Source organism: Vicugna pacos, chromosome 28, assembly GCF_048564905.1.
Source record: "Vicugna pacos chromosome 28, VicPac4, whole genome shotgun sequence".
In the NCBI taxonomy this organism is placed as follows: domain Eukaryota; kingdom Metazoa; phylum Chordata; class Mammalia; order Artiodactyla; family Camelidae; genus Vicugna; species Vicugna pacos.
The window spans coordinates 13,367,575-13,390,484 of record NC_133014.1 but is presented as its reverse complement, the minus strand read 5'-3'; the positions used below and the strand labels follow the sequence as shown (position 1 = coordinate 13,390,484).

Sequence of the window (22,910 nt, the reverse complement as noted above, 5' to 3'; positions counted from 1 at the left end):
CTGGTGAATGTGAGTAAAGTATTTCCCTGAGTTCTGTGAGCCATTCTAGCAAATTACTGGCCCTGTAGAGGGGGTTGCAGAAGCCCCCCACTGACAGCTGGTGGGTCAGCCGTGCAGGCGGGAACCTGGGACTTGCTTCTGGCGTGTGAAGTAGAGGCAGTCTTGTGGGGCTGAGCCCTTAACCTGCGGAGTCTGACACTAACGCCGGGAGATATTGCCAGAATCGAATAGAATTGTTGGACACCCCTCTGGGGTCTGGAGAGTTGGAGAACTGGCTGGTGTGAGGGAAAAGCCCTCACGCTGGTTGTCAGAGTACTGTAAGTAAGAACGGCTCAGACCTCCCCTACTTCCAAACCGGAGAACCTGGCGTCGTCTTAGATGCCACCTGCTCACTGCCCGCCCTCAGCACCGCCCCGCCCAGTCACTTGACAGGTTATCCTGAGTCAACCTCCCAAACAGCCCTCATTTCCCCCCTAAGCCTTTTGTTCATCTGTTTACTCATCCAGCCCGGTATTTACTCATCACCTTTCCCGTGCCATGTTTTTTATACCAAGTGTTGGAAACCAAAGACTAGGGAGATCTGGCCCCTGCCTTAGGAAAACCACAGTCCAGAGGTAATTTAGAAGGAAGGTACGGCTCAAGCGATAGAGGGCGTGCTTAGCATGCAGAAGGCCGGTTCAATCCCTGGTACCTCTTCTAAAAAAAAAAAAAAAAAAAAAAAAACCTATTATCTCTCCACAAAATTTTAAAAAATTAAATTAAAAAGAGCAAAATAAATAAATAAAAGTTTAAAGGCTGAAGGAGAGCTGGCCATGCCAAGAAGGGAGAAGGGAACATAAGCAGAGCGGGCAGCTTGGAGAACAACCCAGAGGTAAGGGCAGCATGGACAAGAGATCGTTAACTGCTCTCGCCACCCATTCTCCTCCGCCAGAAAGTCTCTCTAAAGCTCAAATTTGACTTCCTGGCTGTAACCCTCCACTAGTTCCCCTTCCTGATCTGTGGCCTCTCAGCCTCACCTCTCAGCTTCTTAGGGTGCCCCTGGCAGTATTTCCCGTCTCTGGACCGTCATCTCTGCTCCTCCGTCTGCCTGGAATGTCCCGCCTACCTTGCTTGATGTGGCGAACTCCTATTCACACTTCAGAGTGACTCAGCTGTGACTCAGACGTGACTTGTTGCACAAGGATCCCCTCTCACCGGCACTCACCTCTGTGGCGCACGTATTCCAGGGCCGGGAACTCCACTTGCTTGCAAGTCTCCCTCCTGCTCCGGCTGTGAGGGGCACGGGCACCAGGACTGGCCTGCAATGGTTCTCCAGCAAGGCTCTGACTTCTCAGCTGACCTACCTCCTCTTTCTCCGTGAATCTGTGTCGACTCCCACTTAGAACCATGTGATGCTGTGGCTTAGAGGCACTGGGTAACAGTGACTGTGATTATGAGATTGTCCTACTTTATGGAACATACAAATTTATGTACATTATGACTAAGACTAGTAAAACGCGTTTGTATTTAAAAAAATCACAATGAAGGGTAGAGTATGCGCTTAGCATGCATGAGGGTCTGGGTTCAATCCCCAGTAACTCCATTAAAAATAAATAAGACTAATTACCTCCCTCCCCACCCAAAAAAAATCCCAAATGCAGCTGAATTGTATTTAATTACAAAAGCAAAGCTCTTTCTGTGGACAGCATTCAAGCAACAAGCTAAGAAAGACAGCCCATCTGTACCAGCCTCCCACTTCCTGAATCCTAATCACAGATACGACAATTATTAAGTTCTGGGTGTGTGTCCTTTAAGACTTTTTCAGGCCGATACAAATGTGTCTGCAATTTTGCACACACCACCCCCAAAGTACACGTATGTATTTAAACAACTTGATGGATCTCTTTGTCAAGACATGTAATCCTATTTGGTTCTCTTTAATAGCCGCACAGTAAGAGTTCATCGTATCAGAGGTCAGCAAACCACGGCCTCCAGGCCAGAGACGGCCGGCCCAGCATCCAAATCAAGTTTCACTGGCTCACAGCCGAGCCCATTCATTTCCGCATTGTCTGGGGCTGCTTTTGCAGGACAGCAGTTGAGATGAATAGTTGCATCCGAGACACAAAGCCTGAAACATCACTCTCTGGCCCTTTACAGAAAGCGTGTGCCAAACCCCGCACTGCATGGCTGTCCGAGCTCTATTTAATTAGCCCCTTATTAAACACATTTACATTGTTTCCATGTGTTCGCCATTACAAACAATTCCACCATCGACACTTTTTTTTCTCCAGCGTTAACACCAGTTGATTAACTACCACTGTGGGGATCCAGGAGTGAGAACACGACCCAGTGTGAACCCAGTGTGTCCACACAGAAAGATTTCCTTTCAAGAGGAGTCATCACTGGAGTCCAGTGGCTCATGGAGGGAATTCTGGGATGATGAGCAATTGCCAAAAGTCACTGAGATCTTGTTTTCATGAAAACAGGACACTCACTCACCAAAAAACATCAGAGCACCCTCCAGGGTCCAGGATTAGGTGAAAATTCAGGGATGTAAGACAATGAAAAATAGACACTAGCAACCAATGGCTTGTTCTCCATGGTGGTGGGACATAAAGGAGCCCAAAAAGGGAGAAAAGAAAAGGAAAGGAAATTACTGATTACCCACCTTGTGTGCCAAGCATGTGAGCTGGATGCTGTATATACAGGCATGGTCTTCCAAGTGTTAGCTGACCATTATCGCCTGTGCATCAGCCAGTCAGAACAGACGCAGGCCTTAAATAACTGGTATCACTGAACCGGTGCGAATCGCTGAATATTGTGCTGCCCACATTTAAGCCTTGATTTAATCCCCACTGTGATACACCACAGCATCTCATGGTTATGAGTGGGAGTCTACACAGATTCATGGAGAAAGAGGAGGCAGGTCAGCTGAGAAGTCAGAGCCTTGGCTGGGAAGGAGGGCTGTGTCTTTTACCCCACTGTAAAGCACCCGACAGCCGAGAAGAATGGCCCTGGGGGAAAACTTGAACCTGCACAGCATTTATCCTCCTTCAAGGAAGCCTTGGGAATGATCCCCTCCGCTCCAATTGCCAAAAGCAACCAAAGAAGCAATTACTGTGCACAGTCTCAGCCTGTACTGGGGAACGTGGATAGTGCGTGGAGAGTCGAAGTTATCCATTGTTACAGATATTTCCCCAAAGAACATCTACTAATGGTCAATAATGTATGAAAAGATGCTCAGCATCATTAGCAATTAGAGAACAGATCAAAGCCACAGTGAGGTAGAGCTTCACTCCCCCTAGGACGGCTCTAGTAAAAGGTGTACAGTGATGGGGTGGGGGGCACAGCTCAGTGGTGCAGCGCTGCTTAGCATGCACCAGGTCCTGGGTTCAAGCCCCAGCCTCTCCATTAAAAAAAAAAGATGGACAACGATAAGTGTTGGCAAGGACATGTGGATGCTGGGGAGCCTTCATATATTGCAGATGGGAATGTGAAATAGTGCAGCCACTGTGGGAAAACAGTTCGGTGGTTCCCCAAAAACATAAACTGAGAGTTCCCTACCCGGCAACTCTACTCCTGAGCATATACTCAAGAGAAACAGAAGCACGTCCACACAAAAACTTGTACGCATACATCCACAGCAGTATTATTCAATTAGCCAAAAAGTGTAAAAAAACACAAATATCTATCGACGGATGAATGGGTAAACAGAAGGTGGTGTATCCACATGAGAGTATCATTCACCCATAAAAAGAAATGAATGCGGGTGGGAAGGGATAAATTGGGAGTTTGAGATTTGCAGACACTAACTACTACATATAAAATAGATAAACAACAAGTTCCTACTGTACAGCACAGGTGACTATATTCAATATCTTGTAATAAGCTATAATGAAGAAGAATATGAAAGAGAATATATGCAATATCTTGGAGTAACCTAGAATTAAAAAGAATATATGTATGTATGTGTATGAGTGAAATATTACGCTGTACACTAGACACTGACACAACATTGCAAACTGACTAGACTGCAATTAGTAAATTAAAAAAAAAAAAAGAAATGAATGCTACGTGTTACAACACAGGGAAGTCTTGAAAACACCGTGCTAAGTGAGAGAAGAGATACAAAGAGCCACACACATGTTGTATGACTCCATTTATGTGAAATGTCCAGAATAAGCAGCTCCAGGGACTGGAAGTGAATTATTGGTAGCCGGGGCTGGGGGGAGGGAGAAAGGGAGTGACGGCTAACAGACTCGGAGATGAACTAGTCGCCCATAGTGGGCTGGTGGCACAACTCTGTGAATATCCTAAAATCTGCCCAGTTCACCCTTTAAAGGGGTGAATTCTACGGGAGGTGACTAGCACTCACAGGTACACACTGCTATACTGATGAGCTTCATTGCTGATGTAACAGTTCACACCCAAAGTTCTCTCTCTTCCGTTTTGGTACCCACTCCTGAGGTCTCCTTCCAGCGAATCCTGCGGGTTCCTTCTGCAAACCCAGTGCCCTGCTCAGCCCTGCCACTGACGGGACCCACTTCATGCTGTGCTTCCCCGCTGGTCCTGCGGGCCCCACGCCACACTTCAGCCCAGCCCGCTGGATTGCTTCCAGCACTCAGGGCCCTGCTCAGCCAGACTGCCACCCCACTGGGGACGAAAGTCAGCGCCGCTCCAGGATGGGAAATGGCCTCATTAAAGAGAGAGAGAGAGAGATGGGGGGAAGGGAAGGAGGGAAGGAGGGAGACAGGGAAGGAAGGTTCCGGGTTCCTGGAAGCCAAATCTTGCTCTTGACTCATTTATTTATTTGATCTGCCAGAATTTTTCTTGTTTATTTTCTTTCTCTTTCCTTCCCTCCTGGAACCCGCTCATCCACCCATCCCACATTGTTCTTACAGACCAGGCTCAGGACCAGGCCCCGAGAAGGCCTCAGGTCTTCTCTCTCAGGCTTGTTCTTCCCTTTGGTGAAGCTTCTCCGCCTTCTCGATTATTCCCCGACGACCACCTGCCTGGCTTTTCCCAGCGGCCACAAGGCCTTGACGGCGGATGTCCTCTCTGTCCCCAGAGTCTGTCGGCAACACCTCAACAACTGGGACAACCCAAAACCCATTCTTTGTATCTTCCTATTTCAAGGCCCACGCTCACTGGTGTCCAGTTCCCTGCCTAAGAGATGCCTGCTGCCCGCGGTCTATTCACAGTGAAGGAAACCAGTAGGTACCAGACACTCTCCGAGGTACCAGCTCCTCAGACTTCCCCGGGTCATTAGAGGAGTGAACAACCCTCAGTCTTCAGGAGGAGGGTCACTTGTAGCTAGCGAGCAGCAGGAGAGCCGACTTCACGGGGGCATGGAACTGGATGAAAGGACTGTTGGTCACAAGCCAAGGGCAAAGCCAAAGGCACAGACCAGGAGGGAGTCCTGGCTCAGGAAAGGTCTGGGTGAGCCTCAGCAACCAGATACGTGGAACACAGTTTGGGGCCACATGGCAGGGGTCAGGGAGTGTCCAGCAAGCTTTGAAATAGGCTTACTGTTTTTAACTGCTCTGCCTGCCTCCTTCTTTGGGACCTAAACCTTACCTACTTTGGTTCCACAGTGACGATGACAACAGTAAGTAACCGTTAAACAGGCTCCCTCTGGGCCAGACATCACGCTTGGTGTTCTACGTGAGGGAGTACACGCTCCTGGGTGGGCAGAGTGACGGTTGGTACTTCTAGGCCAGTGGTCCCTGAGGCCTCCCCATGAGGGTTCTGAAGAGTTGGCCTTAGTGGGATGGGGGACAGCAGAGACTCAGAGAGCAAGCACAGGGCACTGGGTTCCAAAGAGTCTAACAAACCCAGAACCGTGGTCGAGGTAGCCTGAGACAGAGGCCAGCAACAGAGGGACACGGCGAAGCTCAGCGTCAGGAACCAGGCAGCAGACAAGGATTAGAAAAGGCTTCGGAGCGAGGGCGTGGAGCTACAACACTTAGTCCCAATAAAGCGTGGTCTTTTTTTTTTTTTATTGAAGTATAGTTGGTTTACAATGCTGCATTGATTCCTGGTGTACAGCATAGTGATTCAGTTATACATACATACATATATTTCTTTTCACTTTCTTTTCTCATTATAGGCTATTACAAGGTACTGAATATAGTTCCCGGTGCTATACAGTAGGAACCTTGCGGCGTATCTATTTGACACATAGTAGTCAGTATCTGCAAATCCTGAACTCCTCTGATCCTTTGGGATCACAGACATCCAATATTTTCACCCTCCAGCATGAATGCATTGGTGGTTTATCATGAAGCTGTTGAAGCTTAAGCTTCAAGGTCTCTTGCTTCCTAAGGCCCTGTGTCTAATTTTGTGTTTCTTTCTTAAGAAATGTAAGCCTCAGGCTCCATCTGCCCTTGAGTGAATGGTTTTCAGAGCCAGGTCTGTGCAACACTGTTTTTAGGAATTACCCGGGGCTAAGCATCCTGGTTTGGGCTCTCAAGTTTTCTTTCAGGGAAACTAGGAACCGGGGCGGGGCAGGGCGGGGTGACGCCCTCAAAGCCACAGGTGTGGCCAGTCCAAAGTTGTTCCCATTACGTCCACCCTCTGCTTAACATCAGCCGGTCCTGCTTCCATTTCCTTTCAAATCAATCCAGGGCCGGTGGTTTCTGCTGACTCAAGTCCTTGGAATGTGAGACACCCAGGAATTCAAGCATCCCCCCCACAACGTCTCAGGGGCCTTTAGGGCAGGACAGGACCCCGGCCATCCTAATGGATGTGCAGAAACCCAGAGCTGCTGAAGGCAGGCTGCTGGCCATGCAGGGTTTCCCCGGGGCCAGGATGTCTGTCGAGCTCACCAGTAGGTCCAGTTTTGTATCTGTTTGTCCCGAGGAGATCAGACTCCGCGGAACTGGCTGTTTCACACTCATCCAAGTCATAAGTGACTCAAAACTAGAAGGTTATTAGTACGAGAACAGGACGTCTAACTGGCCAAATAATTGGCTCTGGCCATTTGCTCAGCGGCCTACACTTGGCAGGCAAATCCACAAAGCATCCCAGATTACAGGCTGGGAACTGAGCGACTGAGAGAGACCAGCTCCGAGAGACCAATGCCAACTCCTTCAGGGCAGGTCCTGCGCCTGTGTTGCCCACCTTCACGTCTCCAGCAGCTGGTGCAGCCCCTGACCCATGGGAGGTGCCTAACAAAGACTCAACAAGATGTAAAGAAAGGGGATTAGCTATTCTTGGGAGACATACTCGTTTCCCCTAAAACCAACTGGCCATCCTACGGACAATTCTCTCTAAATGAACAGCAGTGGCCAATCGTCTCAGAGCATCTTTGTCCTTGGACACAGTGGGAGACACACCATTATTTCTAACCTTGCGGCCTCCCCTTTTCGGGATTCCATGCAAGCCACACACACACACACATACAAGCCTTTTGTTATTATGACTTATTGCCTGCCGAGCACCCACCTTATTAACTTACATTTCGAGGCTCTTTTCCAGAGCTCTTTAATGGATGTTGGGGAGACAGGTGATAAGCTGAGAAGCCACGCCCGCCGGCTGCAGGGGATGGCTCACCCATTTAGCATGGATTCCATTCACTTCGCTTTCAAAGGGCCTCATTTGCTGACTTCCCTTAGAGCAACCCATCCTCCTCAAGTCCCATTCTTCCAGGACCTTCCTCTGTGAGTTTGTGAGGTTTTCAGTTAGCATGTGATATTTTTTCCCCCGAGGTTTCTTCCTCCCTACTTCCCTCCCTTCCTTCCTTCCTTCCTTCCTTCCTTCCTTCCTTCCTTTGCAGGTACTGGGGACTGAACCCAGGGCCTCGTGCATGTTAAGCACGTGCTCCATCACTGAGCTATTCCCACCCCTCTGTATATGCTTTTTGGGTGTAGTTGAAGCAGGAAATGCTCTCATGAAGAATTCAGAGGCTTATGGAGATAAACCATGATGTGCTAGGGAAAACTGCGGATCCGGGGATCAGGCCCCCCGGGCTCTTTTTGGACAAGTCATTCACTTCACAAATCAGCACCCAGAGCCCTCTGCAGCAGCCAGGTGCACAGCGGTCTCCGAGCCTGTAAGTGGAGGACACTCCCTCCCAAGGGCTGCCCTCTGGGAGAGGAAGACGTTTAACTGCGGTCGTGGAGAACTGTAAAGTGAATCGGGAGCACTTCACTGGGCGATTCTGCAACTTGGCATGCATACTCAGGACCCTCTTGGGTGTTCTTACAAATGCAGATCCTTGGGCCCCACCCCTCAGAAATTCTGACCCAGTAAATCCCAGCGAGTGTTCAAGGGCTGGGAAGGTTTTTACAGGCAAGCGCTCCCCGCCTCAACCCCCCAGGAAGGCGATTCTACTGGAAGTGGCCCAAGCACACTTGAAGGAAGGGACCAGGAAATGGTTCACAAAGGCAGGGGTCTCCAGCTGATTTTTTTAAAGGCGGAAGTAGAAACTTTCTAGGCACAGAGGTGCAAAATGGCACGACCTTATCTTCCATTTTGAGAAAACAGAAGGCCCCGAGACACAACTGTCACAGCTCCACCCCTTTAAACCGCCCACTTTGTGTCCGTTGATGGCTGTCAGCAGAGAATGAAGTGTCCTACCTCCTGGGGAGAAGTTAACTTCACCTGGGCTCTTCCTCACTCCTCCAACCTCCCCGCTGCCCCACTTGGTCACAGGCACAAATAAACACACGCGAGCGCACACACGCTGGCGCGCAAACACACACACACACACACACCCTCCCCTAAGCCTCTAAACACACTGGAGCCTCTCCCATTCCCAAAATCATCAGAAGCAGCCTCTTCACTCTGCACCCCTCCACTTACCAACTTCTAGTTCCATTTATTTCAATAAGCTTCTTCCAACATAAAAGAAAGGGGGGGAAAAAAAGAAACAAAAGGGCTATGGAACCCGTACTTGTTCACTACAGAAAATCTCAAAACTAAGGGAGGAAAAAAGTCCTTTACAATCCACATCATAAGCTCTCATGACACTCAAAATGTATCAGAAAGGCAATTCAATTAATTTTGTCACCAGAATGTAAACGTCTCGCGGATGAGGACGTGGTTTTTTTCATCCTTGTATCCTCGGTGGACAAAGAAGACTCTCAATAAATATGTATAAATTGAACAAATAACATAAATCATTCATATTACACACTAAAGAGTCTGCTGTCCATTCAGTCTTTATGTGTTTGCTTTATTAGCAAACAAAAAAGGCGCCATGTACACACATCATTTAGAGAAGGATCACTATGTGTTTGAAACCTGATTTTCTTACTGAAAACATACCACACATATATTTCTAGCTGCTTTGGGTTTGAATAAACCATCATTTATTTAGGTTGTCTTCAATCTTAAAGATTAAAAAAAAACCATTGTGATAAACATCCTTGTATCTAAAATCTTTGCATGTATCAATCATGATTTAAATGAGTTGAAGTGGGATTGCCATATCCAAGACTAGGTAAGACTCTGTGGCTCTTTGAAGTCCTGTTTTGGAATAGTTGTACCAATTCATGTGAATTGCTAGTAATGAAATAAACAAGATTGAAAAAAAAATTAGTGGTGGAAGAGAACTTTATATTAGATGAAGTGGTCAGGAAAAGCTTCTCTAAGGAGGTGACTTTAGGTTAAGGCTGTTACAGGAAGAATCGGGTACAGACGTGCCAGAGACAGGAAAGGAGACCACTCTGCAACCACGTAACACGGATCACACAGCCGGGGCAGAAGACAAGCTGAAGTAAGCAGAGGCAGACCCCGCCAGGACTTCAGGCCTCGGTAGGAATTTGAGAGACAGTCTGTAGAAGATGGCGAGCATTGAAGGTGAGCCACTGAAGGGCTCTAAGCAGTGGACTACATGATCCATTGGTGACTCTGAACAATGGCTCTAGGAAGGAAACACATCAAAATAAAACATGGCAGCAACATAGATGGACCTGGAGATCGTCATACGAAGTGAAGTAAGTTAGAGAAAGAAAAATACCGTATGATATCACTTATATGTGGGATCTTAAAAAATGACACAAATGAATTTATTTACAAAAAAGAAAGACTCACAGACTTAGAAAACAAACTCATGGTGACCAAAGGGGAAAGGGGGTGGGGGTGGGATAATTTAGGAATCTGGGATTAGCAGATACAAACTACTATATAAAAAGTAGATAAACAACAAGGTCCTAATGTATAGCACGGAGAACTACATTCAATATCTGGTAATAATCTGTAATGAAAAAGAATATGAAAAAGCATATATATATGTAAAACTGTATATGTAAGACATCACTATGATGTATACCAGAAACTAACACAACATTGGAAATCAAATATAAAAAACATATACAACAATGTTTACCTCTGTGTGGTAAGTTCATACGCGATTTTTATTTTTTCTTTAAAATTTTCTATATTTTTCAAAATTTCTCCAGTGAGCATGTATTATCTTTTACAGTTTTGAAAATTTAGTCAAAAAAGGGAAAAAAAAAGCTAACCAGAAGTGAAACAAAGGACAACCGAAGGGAGTATGATTGGTGGTGAGGGGACAAAATTCACTGTGAGTCTCGAGGAGGGAGGGTAGCAACCTGGGATGGTTTGGTTGCCATGGGAATGGAGCGAAAGGGGCGAACCTGATCAACGTTTAATGGATAAAATCCACTGGTGACTGACTGGCCACGGGAAATAAATGGGAGCGAAGTCTAGATGACTGTTGGGTTTCATGTTGGGTAACTGACTGGGTCGATGGTGACTCTGCTCAAACCAGCAGAGGATACAGGAAGAGCACAGGGATGGGAGGGAAGATGAGAGTGGTGTCACTGAAGATGAGTGGCCCACAGCATCAAAAGCCAAGCAATCAGATGCATCAGCTTACAAAGCTGAGGAAGAGGAGTGAGTTACTTTAAGAATTTTGACTATGAAGAGGAGAAAAAACCACAGGACTTTAACCAGAGGGAGGGTAGGATTGGAGTGTTTCTCAGCCAAGGGAAACAAACCAGCAGAGGCTGAGGAGACGTCAAAGAGGTGGTGAAGGGCAGGATCCAAGACGGGATGAAGTGGGATAAGCAGAGGTGGGACTGAACTGGAAAAAGGACATCTCGGCTCTGCTGGGGTGGGAGCGAGGGCACAGGACAGCAGGACGCACACGTACAGACTCCTCTGGAGGTTCACGGTGGGAAGGGGAAGACGTTTTTGCTGCTTGAACTTTACTCCCTCCATGTACTGGGTGAGGTTATCTGTTGAGGACGTGGTTGGGAAGCAGTTGAGGCCAGGTGGTGAAGGGCTATAATAATCTGAGAAAGGCAGAGCATGCTGATAGGACAAGAACTGCTCAGTGGGGCTAAGGCCCAACTGCAGGTGCATCCACTAGATTTTGTAATAGCTCTTCCCTCACCACCCCGGAATCTGCGAATTTCCACCATTTCTTTACATTGTGTTCTGTACCTCAAGCAGACATATGTGGGAGGGGGGTGAATTGTGATGCAATTTACTCAGGATTGGGAGTTTGCAGAGGTACAGCTTGAGAATGAGGGGTCTAAAGAGGTGAAGGTCATGAATGAGAATAGTTTTAGTTGACCCAGAGGGTACCCATTGGATCAGGAAGAGAATTCAGTCCAAAAAAAAAGGTCAAGTGGAAAGATCACGGGGCGGAGGTTCTGAAGTAAAAGAGTAGATTTAAGAGGGGAGGGTATAGCTCAGTGGTCGAGTGCCTGCCTAGCATGCAAAAAGTCCTGGGTGCAATCCTTAGTAGCTCCATTAAAACTAAATAAATAAAAACCTATTTACCTCCTCACCCCCCCCAAAAGTAAATAAAATTTTAAAATAAGAGAGATTTAATGGCAGAGCGAGAAAGCTAGAAAAGCAAGCAGTCACAATAAAACAGGAAATTGTGCATCAGAGCTCCGGGTGTGGTCAGGAGAGGAGCTGGTGGCTGAAGTGCAGGTGCACGTGGTTAGATTTTGAGAAATTGAGGCATTGCAAGGCTGTGCTTGAAAATCCTCAGGGTGGCAGAATTCTGAAATGAAAACTGTAGAGTTGGAGGCCTCAGTGGCTCTGAGGCCCTAGTGACTATGAGATTGGCGGAGAGCAGAACTGTGAGACACGAGACAGCAGACTTTCTGACCCTCCCAAGCCCCCAGGTAGGCGGCAGAAAACTGTGGTTAGCAGCAGGGCCCCTGAAACACAAGGGGACTCAAATCTTGGCTCTACTAGTTTGACCAGGTATGAGGCCAAGTCTATTGACTTTTCTGTGCCTCACCTGCCTTCCGAGTTAAATGAAGATATACGAGCACCCACAAGTAAAGTGCTTATCGCCAAGGCTGCTACACGTAACTCAATTTGCCGCCATCATCATTTCTCATTTGAACGACGAAGGGGATGAAACAGATTCTAAGGCTGAGATTCTCAACTTTTCTGGTCTCAGAATCCCTTTACACTCTTCAGAATTATTGAAGACCCCAAAGAGCTTTTAAAAAAAATCTGTATTATGATTTTTATCATATCAATAATGTGTATTATTGATTTTTAAACTAAAATTAAAACTGAGAACGTCTTTTAAAATAACCCATTTCCTAGTAACACAAATATTTTTAAAAATAATTTCTCAAAAAAAATGGAAGTATGACATTGTTTTACACTTTTGTAAACAGTATCTTTTATGTTTAGTTTAACTGAAGACAATTGGATTCTTTTTTTATGTAGTCCAAAAAAATTTTTTTTAATATATTTTTTCATTGAAGTACAGTCAGTTTACAAGGTTGTGTCAATTTCTGGTGTACTAGATTCTCTTAGCTGCTACTACAGTGCATCTATTGAGATGTGCTGTTTCAAGTACATAAAAAAAACCAAGCAACTCGCTGATCCTCTGAAAGGATCTTGAGGACTCTGGACCAGTCTTTGAGAATGGTTCCTTTAAACTTTCTTCCAGCTTTAAATCATTCATTCATTCACCCATTCAACACTATTGGATCCCAGAGACAGAAAGGGATTATGTGGTTGCCTGTCTTGGAGGATTTTAGCTGAGAAAAGAGATGAAAATTAATTAAAAATTATGTACAGTGTAAGTGAGCACAGAGGAGGAAATTACTGGTGTGCCTGAGAGGCAAGGAAGGCTTAACAGAGTGCAGGGAATTAGAATTTAGGCTTAAATAGCCTGTGTTCCCTGTAAGCAGAGGGAAGAGCACATGCAAAGGCCCAGAGGCAGAATTAAGAGTACAAGAAAGCACAGGGTACATGGGCAGAGGAAGGAAAAGTCATTAGGCTGGAAAAGATTGCTGGGCCTTATATGAGAAGTTAAAGTTCACCTTCTAGATCACAGGAGGCTGGGGTCATAAGAGCTTGCTTTTCTTTTTTTAAGTCAGGTTTATTGAGGTATAATTTGTACAGAAATAAAGTGTAATCTTTTAGGTTTACAGATCTGTAAGTTGTGACAAAGGTGTACAGTAAACACTAACACAATCAAGACAGAATATTCTCATCACCTCAAAAGGTTCTCTGCAGTCCATCTCCATCCCCCACCCCCTCAGCTGCAGGAAACTACTGATCTGATTTCTGTCCCTACAGTTTAAGTTTTTACTTCAGAAAAATAATTACACACTCACAAGTAGTTGCAGAGCAAGCCCTTGCACACTTCCCCCAGCCCCTTCCAATGGTAACATCTTATGAAACTATAGAAAAATAGCTAAGCCAGGAAGCTGACATTCGTGCAATGCAATTAACTAGACTACAGACCTTATTCTGATTTCACCAATATTTACATGCATTAGCTCGTTTTAAGGAACACAACTGGGCCACAGCATGGAATTTGGGTCGGCAAGGCAAGAGAAGGAAGGAGAACTCCAGGAAGTGCAGGGAAAGGAAAGGACTGGAGGGAGCGTTTCTGAAGAACAGAAATCATTTGATGAACAATTTGGTATGAGTGGTTAAATTACTCCTTTTTTGGGAAATGCAATCTCCTATTTGGCAGGAGAGCAAGAAGAGGGTTGTTTTGAAGGGCCTGACCTCTAGTTGAATTGAGGAAATGTTTCCCCCAGGCATGAAAACCCCAAATAACCGTAATATTCCTGCTTACTCTTATTCAGACAGGAAAAAAGCCTTTTTTTTCAGATTCTTCATTTTCTTATTTTTGCCTGATTAAAAACAATAAAATAACTGTCAAAGATCTGATATTCCCTTCAGGTTTAGCCAGCCACCTGTACACTCTCCTTAGCAGGATTAGTTAACCATTCCCCAAACCAAAGCAAACTAAACTTCTAGACTCATTTTTATGGAGCTCAGCAGTATTCTTCAGCTCTCCCACCTGCTCCAGCATTTTATCTGACTATAGCCATATATTTACCTGATAATGCCTTAATCTCTATAACTAATTTATTGCTAGACATCATTTATTCGTCACAAAACTATAGGGGTGGTGGTGTCTTCACTTTTACAGCCCAATTGCGAGTCCTAAGAGTTTGGTATCCTGATCACACACGCCAATACTGTAAAACGTTACAAAGGCGCCAGCGCAGGGAAGCATTCAGTCGGTGTTAGCCAGCCTTGTTTAAAGCCCTATTCTCCCTGTTCCCCAAAACCCCAATTACAGCCCAGGTGAAACACTTTCTTCGATAGCTGTGCTGGGCTGAATTTAGGCAAAAGCTTCGTAGAGGCATTGGAAATAACTCTGGTGACAAAAGTCCTCATTTAAATCCCAGTTTGTTTAAACCTTCGTTAGGCCGATACCTAGTTCATCATTAGTTACTACCAAATACAGCCCTTGGGTGGAGCTGAGTGACTTAATAGCTACTTCCTTGACTTTAAAACCAGTTTTTAATATCTTTGAAATCAAGAAGTTTCTTAAAATCAGACTTAATGAAGTATGGTAACACACTGTGCTTTTGCTGTGTCCTGTGCTAGATATTTTATATATATTTTAGCACTTAATCCTCCAAATGCCTGTTGTTATTTTTGTTATTATTATCACCTGGAATCGCGCTCATTTTGAAGATGGGACACCCAAGGCCCAAGGAGGCGGAGTCATTTGCAGCAGATCACACTAGTAACAGTGAGTAATCCCAAAGCAAGTAGTATTTTAGAGTCCAATTTCAGTAGACTTAGTTTAGGAGTACAGTTCTAGTTTATGCAAAAAAAAAAAATTTCAAAAATAAAAGCAAATTAAAACAAGAGCCAAAAAAAGAGACAAAAGAAAAGGAAGCTCAGCAAGGTTAAATAACTTGTCCAAGGTTACAGATTAGAACCAGAATCCCTGGCAGATCTGTCTTGACTCCCAAGTGCGACTTCTTTCCACCAGCCACGCTACCAACCAACACGTGGTAAGGAGCAGTATAAATATTTGATGAACTAATAATGCCTGAAAACAAAGTTGACAAGGAAGAGGGTAGAAATGTAAAAGAAACGGAAAAGCAGTTCACGGGTAGGAAAAAAAGGTCGCGCGCGCTCACACACACACGGACACACACCCCGACAGTGTGCAGAGCGGCGCACGCAGGGTGGGCCGAGGGGCTGTAACACACTTTGCGCGGGTCCCGCCAGACACCCGGCGGGCGGGAGCGGAGTCTCGGAAGGAGCCGGTTCCCGAGCACAGCAGCCCAGCCCCGCCGCCTCCCGGCTGGCCTCCCGCGCCCACGCCCTGCCGACCGCGAGTCGCTCGGCCGGGCAACACCGACGACGCCCGGAGGCCAGCCGCCGCTCCCTTCGGGGCCGCTGGCTTAAAAAGAAAGACGAACACGTGTCCCCGGCCGGTCCGCAACCTCTCCTCGGGGTCGGGGCCCGCACGGCGCGGCCCGCGCTCGGCCCGGCAGCCATGCGCCCGAGGGCGGGAGCCTCTCGGGATCGCAGCGCGCCGCCGGGAAGCCGCCGCCGCCGCGGTCGGCCGGGCCCAGAGGGGGGCGCCGGCGGCCGGGGCCCGGGGCGGCCCCAGAAGGGGCTGGGGGCGGCCGGGCGCCTCTCGGGCCGCGCGGGCCGGCCGAACCGGCGAGCGGCGGGCGCCGGCGGCCGGGCATTTCCTCTTCCTCCCTGCGCGCTGCGCGGCGGCGCGGCGGCGTCCAGGCCGAAGCCGGGCTCGGGCGCCCGACCGCGACCTGCCGGCGAGCGCGGGCAAATACCGCGCCCGAGCCGCCGCCGCCGCCGCCGCCGCGCCGCCCCCGCCGCGCCCTCCGGCCGCGGGGGCTCCGGGCGGCTGGGCCCGGCGCGGGCAGCGAGAGGCGGGGCCGGCGTGCGGGCGGCGGAAGGAGGCGGAGGAGGAGGAGGAGGAGGAGGAGGCGGCGGCCGGCAGCCGGGGGAGAGGGGCGGGGGGTGGGCCGGGGGAGGGGAGGAGCGGGATTTGCGGAGCGCGGCGCCGCAGCCGGGAGCCGGCGGGCCCGAGAGTGACCGAGTCACGGCGGGCGCCGGCGGAGCCGCCGCGTCGGACCCGCCTCCTGGAGGAGCTCAGCCGCGGCCAGGCCCGGCCCCATTCCCGCCCCGCGCCGCCTCCCCGCCGCCGCCGCCGCCGCCGCCGCCGCCGCCGCCGCGGGAGCGCTCCCCTGCCCACCCCGCCCCCGCGGCCGAGCCCGGGAGTCGAGTGGGAGTCGGCCGGCCGGCGCGGGCAGCGCCGGGACCCCGCGGGGGACACTGCAGCCGGAGCCCGGAGGGGCCGCGCCGCCACCGTCTGAACTAGGATGTCCCGACATGAAGGTGAGCGGAGCCCCCGCCCCCACCCCCACCGCCCGGGCCTCGGCCTACCCCGCCCGGGCCGGGCGCCGCGGAGGGCGGCCGGGGAGCGGCGGAGACTTCGGCCGAGCCCGAGGCGGGCCCGGGGCGCCGGGCCCGGGAGCGAGCGAGCGAGGGCGGAGAGCCGGGGCGCCGCCGCCGCCGCCGCCGCCGCCGCTGCCGCCGCCACGGCCGCGGCCCTGAGCTGGGCCTGGTGCCGGAGGCGGGGCGGCGGGCCGGCCGGAGGGTTTGCACTGTCATGGGGCGGGGGAGGGGGAGGGGAGGCGGCGGGGCCCGTTACCGGCGGGAGCCCGGCCCTCGGGACTGACACCGGCCGCCGCGGCCCTCCCGGCCGGCCCCGGAGCCTCGGGCCGCGGCGCGGCCTAGCGCTCCCGCCGTCCCGGAAGGGCCCGGCGCGGCCACCGAGCGCGGCCGCGGACGGCGGCGGGGGACCGAGGAGCCGGCCGGGACCCGGCGGGCGCGTCCGGTCGCCGGGCGACGACGGCGAGCGCCCCTGCCTGCGGGCGACCGCACGGCGGGCGGGAAGGCTCTGCGGCCGGGGAACGGGCAGACCCCGCCGCCCGCAGCCCGCCCCGGCCTCGCGGCTAGGCCTCGGCGCGTCCCTGAGCTCGGGTAACCAAGTTCCCGGGGCGGATCCGGCCCGGCCGGGCGAGCAAACTCCCTGCTCGGTCACCCGGTCGGAGGGGGCTCGCTCCTGGCCGGCCGTGGGCCCCTCGCCCGGCGTGCACCGTCCACCTCAACCAGGTTTTGCTCAGTGACCATGGGGAGGTCTGTTAGTGGTCAGGGGGCGTTCTGGACTCAGTTTTGCGGTTTAAAACATGATGGGGTTACAGCTGCAAATAAGCAGACAGCTCCAGCCCTGTCCCAGGGCACAAAGAGAGAAATATGTAGGGCCGATGTAAAGGCGTTGAGCTAGTGAAAAATAAGTTAACTTCAATTTGCTGCCATATGGTTTAGAAAAGGGGGAGGGGGTTTGTTTTCTTTGTTTCACTACCACAGGTCTTTAAATGAAAAGTATAATGAGACTTGACGAGAAGTTTATCCTGGTAAGGTTACAGCAAGACTGTAGAAGTGGCTTGAAGATACCATGTACTTTTGGTGTTAAAATCCTGTATAGGTGATGTAGGCGTGGAGAAAGTTTAGTGAGTCACATTCGTGTGTGCATCACACCGTTGGAAGGGTATTAGGGGAACACAGGCCTTAGAATTTCGAGGTTGAAAAACTCAGGCTGATCAGAATCACATTTAGGGCAACTTTCAGGATTTGCATTACTAATTGCAATGTTGAGATTGATTCAAAGAATGTATTGTGTTCAAGGCTTCTGTATTTTAAAAGTCACAGAACTGATACAAAATATGCTGTGTTTTCTTCATTTACTGTGTACAAGTGCTGGACATTTTGAAGAAATAAGGTACATAGGGTCATAGATATATCTAGAGGCCATGCCTATTTTCCCATTTTTTCCTACTTAGTGGAAATATATTCCCTCTCATAATTTAAAATAAGTTGTAATTAAGGTTATAATCAAAGTTTAATTTGGGATAGTAAGGCTTATTTTAGACTGTAGTTGTGTGTATGTTGACCTCCTTTAAGACAAAATGAAAGATCAATGCGGCAGGCTCTTACCCATAAGAATTGGGAGAGTTAAAATGACAGAATCATAGCTATGGAGGAAAGCTGTTTGAGACCAGTTCTCCTTGCGTCAGGAAAACATCCAGGTAGTTACAGACTGACTATTCTAGTTGAATGGTGTCCTGGAAAGATTCTTCACCCTCAGTAATCGTTTAGAGTAATTAAAATCCCACTGTGTGAGCATTCTTGAATATATCACAAGTTCTGTAACTTCAGCCCGTTTCCCCCAGTTTGGTCCTGTGGAGAGGCATGTGGTCATGAAACTTAGTTACCTTTTAGTTACTTGAATGTAACTGAACCTCAGCACATTAATAACACACCTCCTCTGGTAACTTACATAATGCCAGATGTTTCTGAAAAAGGAACATTCCTATAATATATCAGTTGAAGACTTACAGTATTTGACAAGTGATTACTTTTTAAGGATCTAGTTTGTGGCCTAAGGTGGGATTGGCAGTCTCATTAAGAATTACATTTGATTCATTAGCTCTCTCTGTTTTGTGAAATTTTAGTTTAGGCTGCCAATTATTTTCATCTGTAGGAATTTCACCTATCAAAAAATGTAGAGTTGACACCCTCAGGATTGTAGTTCTTTCTCTCACCTTTCTCTTCTTTGGGCCAACTAATCCCATTTTTGTAGTGGTGATTTTTGAGCTGTTTTAAGCATCTGTCCACCTCCAGATTCTCTGTAGTTCTTGTTTACCTTTCAGTAGTGTGACCTAGAACTGTGTGTAGTAGTCTGCTAAAAGATTTGAACTGTGCTGCCTGTAATGTGCTTGCATTGTGCTTCCTTTTCAGAGCCTTCTGTATACATGCAATTTGTTACTTTGTCTTTGGGCCCATCCTGATGAGTTGCACTATGTTATATGTAACGATGTAGCTTTGCACAATACAGCCCCAACATGGACATCTGTCAAGTTTAGCGTCTACCTTGGGAAGCAGTGGACTACCTCTGAGAAATGAGATGCAGCTGAGAGCACAGAGAAATGCTCTAGCCCAGGGGTCAGCGTGCTTTTTTCTGTAAAGGGCCAGATAGTGAATATCTTAGGCTTGGAGAGCTGTAAGGTCACTGGCGGCTGTGCCACTTAGTGTTAAAGCAACTGTAGACGACGTGTAATGAATGAGCACAACTATGTTCCAATGAAAACTTCCTTTATAGAACTGACATTTGAATTTCACCTGATTTTCATGTGTTACGAGTGATGATTCTCCATTTCACCATTTGAAAATGTAAAAACCATCCTTAGCTTGCAGGCCATACAAACACAGGAGGTGGCCAGCTTTGGCCCGCTTTGGCCTGCGGTCTATAATTTGCCTATTTTGGTTCTAGACTGGAGCTTGAGAGAGTTGTTGGAGCTGGAATTGAGAGAAGTCCAGAAAGGGCCCACCTTGCTTGGTATTCCATCATTTCCTTTGGGTAATGGGGAGTGAGCCCTTGGACTGAACCAGTTCCTGAGGGGGTGGGAAACAGCCTTCCCCCAGTCATGTCTGAGTGGAGAAGGTGGTACTCTGCCTTAACTAAGTCTCCTGCTTGCCCATTATGACTTTGCCAACCGGAATTCCAGGGCCTCTTTTAATTCACTTTGTAGTGTTCTTGTCATTGTAACAAACATTTTACAGCATTAGTGCCTAGTTACGTTATGTTCACCATACCAGCACAATCTCATTCCGTGTTATACACAGCGAAACCAACTATTTTCTATTTTATTTGTAGGAGTATTTTTTAATGTTTCACTATATACCGTCTTTTAAGTGCATTTAAAATATAACTTGCTCAGAGCTTAAAATCCATTTAATAACTTTGCAGAGTTTTTAGAAAACATCAAATTACACAATGCTTGTTAGCTAAAATGAAATTATGAAAGTTCTTGCGTGAGTTGACACCTAATTGATTACATGGGGTTAGGAATACATTTATTGTCTTAAATCATTCAGCCTTTTTTCAGTCGCTACTATGTGTAAGGCACTGGGCTAGGTACCAAGGATACAGGGATGAATGAATGAGACACAGCTTCTCACCTTAAGTGTGGTGGAGAAGATGCTCGTGTGCAGAGCTTCTGCAGCCCAGTGTGATACATGCCTAAAGAAGGGTAAACCCATCAATAACAAAATATACTACCAACTTTTTTTCTTAACTACTTTTGCCCAATTTCAGAGAGAGAATCTATTGTGATTTCTAACTCTTTTTTTTCTTGAGTGCCTGCTTAGATTTTTCATGGGCTACTCTTGATTTTGGGTAAAATCATTTGAGATCTCAAATAGAGTCCTTATGTGATTTATATTTCCCCTAGCTTTTTGAGTATTTTCGTATGTAAAAATGATAGTGAATAAGTGGGCAATTGATCATATTATGTTATTCTCAGAAGCATCTGATACTGTTTATTTTCAAAATGTAAGATATAAAAGCAGGTAGGCCATTACTCAAGTTTTTAAAAGTTGTACCATTTTTTTTGAAATTGTACCACTCTTGTTAGTAGATTTAAATTCTTTTCTAAAATTGCTTTCTGACACTAAGAATGCACATGCAGACAATCCCAGAGTGAATTGCAATGATTTTGTTTCCAGGATTTGGGGACTGCAAAATTAGGATTGGCAATTAGCATGTGATTTTAATGTGGTGCCTTTGGCCTTCCTGTGGCAAAGTGATTTCACTCCCACTGTACCGATCTTTGCTGTCATGTTGGATAATTTATTATATTTTATGATCTGTTAAAAGATTGTGACATTCTTAAGACTTTTTTGATTTCAATAAATCATGAATTACATTTATCTTGACTTTCAATAAAGGATAGATAACAATGTAAATAACTTCTGGGGTCTTTGCTTTCATGATTTTGTATAAAGTTGATTTTGAAACCCATTTTCCCCATATTTTGACATTTGTGTGAATGTTAAAATATAACAAAATATAACTTTCCTCTCGTTTTAAGTTGGAAATTTTGTTTGGAAGAAATTCCTTTTAGTCTTAGAATTTTAAGATGCATTCGCAGCAATCTTGTTTAAAGATTGAAAACTTTTTTATAGCGGAAAATTTGGAAACTTCTGATGTGAAATGGCCAAACAAATCCCTTCATATTAGACTTACATTTCAAAAAAAAAGTCCATGTGCTTATGAGTCATAACTTAATTTTCAAAACATCAGCTTTATAATGTCTACCATATACATTTGCTGAAGTTTGGATCTTTTTAGATTGGGGGGTTCCAAAAGTTGTTTTCAGTGAAGATTAAGGTATCATTGGATTACTCTAAAAATAGTGTGTTTTTCATTTCATTATAAATATTGCTGTGGGGCTACTTTCATGAATATGGACTCAAAGGAAACATTTCCTACCCTTCGTACTCATAAAATTTAAAAGTAGTGCTGTTCATGATTAAAATCTTTGTTAATAAAAGTTTAATCTCACATTAATTTTAGTGTTGTGCTAGGAGCCATGATGTTTTTCATTTCCTTAAAATGATAAGGCATAGTTTTTTCAGTCATTGTTGGTATTCATTAAAACTAAGGAAAGAGGTATACAGATCTGAGCATTTTTAAAATGTGGTAATTTTTTTTCTATTAGCTGTGTCTTGATTCATGTTGGAGATACTGGATAAGGCAGACAATCTCTTGAGGGAGCAGATTACCCAGATTCCACAGGAAGGGAGTGAGTGGTCAGGAAGAGGGAAGGTGTTTCGGAGATAACTAGGGACAAGAGGCCGGGCAGGGTGGACATGGAGCTGGAAGGGTCTGTAGCCACAGGGAGTCAGAAACAGAAAACTCACTCTCATGCCTGATGAAGTGTCTTAAGAGCTGGATACCAGGAAGTGAAAACTCAGTGTCCTGTGAAACTGGCAAGAGATGAATTGCCTCGGTAGGTCCTTTCCAGGGTGCCGTGGCTGCCACCTTTCTCACCGCCCTCCCAGGGTGTTTGTTAATCTGTGTTTTTAGCCCTGTCTCTCTGGATAGCAGGAGAGCAGAGTGTGGCTCCATCCAGTTCACATACATGGTCCCTTTATTTATTCATGGCCACAGCACCAACCAGCAGTCCAGCAGACTTTGCCAGTAGCCACAAGGGGTATCAGGGAGGAAGTGTGGATGGATCCCTGGAAATTCATCACTGCTGTGAGAAAAAACCAACTGAAATGACAGGAGTGGGTCAGTCAAGTCACCTTCAGCTTGGAGGGACAGACAATAAGTGGGTGAAGCCTCTTGACATCATGACTAATTAGGTTTGTACATTATCTTCTGCTGAATTGTGTGTGTGTGTGTGTGTTCCTTCTCTTGCTAGTACTCAGTGCCAGTGTCATGAACTTCACATTTTTCTAAAGTCAGAGGATCTTCATTAGCGGAATCACTTTGGAGTGCTAATTTGATGAGTTGACTGTTAGAACAGTCACAGGTATGTTCATCTGTAATTTATTTTTTGGCTTTGACTTTTGTTCTTTTTGCTCCTCTAAGACTGTCACCCTTCCCCTGCGTCCAGCAGTCTTCCCTCCGGTGGCACTCCTGCCTCATTCTCCAGGCATTTTTTTTTTTAATGCTGTGATTGTTTACTTGTCTGCCTGCCCCCCAAGCTAGCTGAGGGGTGGGTATAGTGTTACACTTACTTTTGTCCCTACCACCCAGCACAGCGACTGGCCTT

At 47.2% G+C, this 22,910-nt stretch overlaps 2 protein-coding genes across 3 annotated transcripts in view; one reads left to right on the top strand and one right to left on the bottom strand.

The window, feature by feature from the left end:
* Positions 1-13,287: 13,287 nt before the first annotated feature.
* On the bottom strand, positions 13,288-16,400 carry LOC140690068 (uncharacterized). Its single transcript, XM_072951588.1, has 3 exons — positions 16,396-16,400; positions 15,408-16,364; positions 13,288-15,298 (listed from the first exon to the last, which is right to left on the bottom strand). The coding sequence occupies exons 1-3, from the start codon at positions 16,398-16,400 to the stop codon at positions 15,289-15,291; spliced, it is 972 nt and encodes a 323-aa protein (XP_072807689.1). The 3' UTR covers positions 13,288-15,288.
* KCMF1 (potassium channel modulatory factor 1) overlaps positions 16,241-22,910 on the top strand; it is a 64,539-nt gene continuing 57,869 nt past the window's right edge. Inside the window, exon 1 of one of the 2 annotated variants that reach the window (XM_072951554.1) lies at positions 16,241-16,620. In XM_072951554.1, the coding sequence (XP_072807655.1) occupies positions 16,605-16,620 (16 nt within the window). In that variant the 5' untranslated portion in view covers positions 16,241-16,604. Of the gene's footprint in view, positions 16,621-17,285; positions 17,401-22,910 lie in introns of those variants that run through there. The other variant, XM_072951553.1, reaches the window with a different exon arrangement.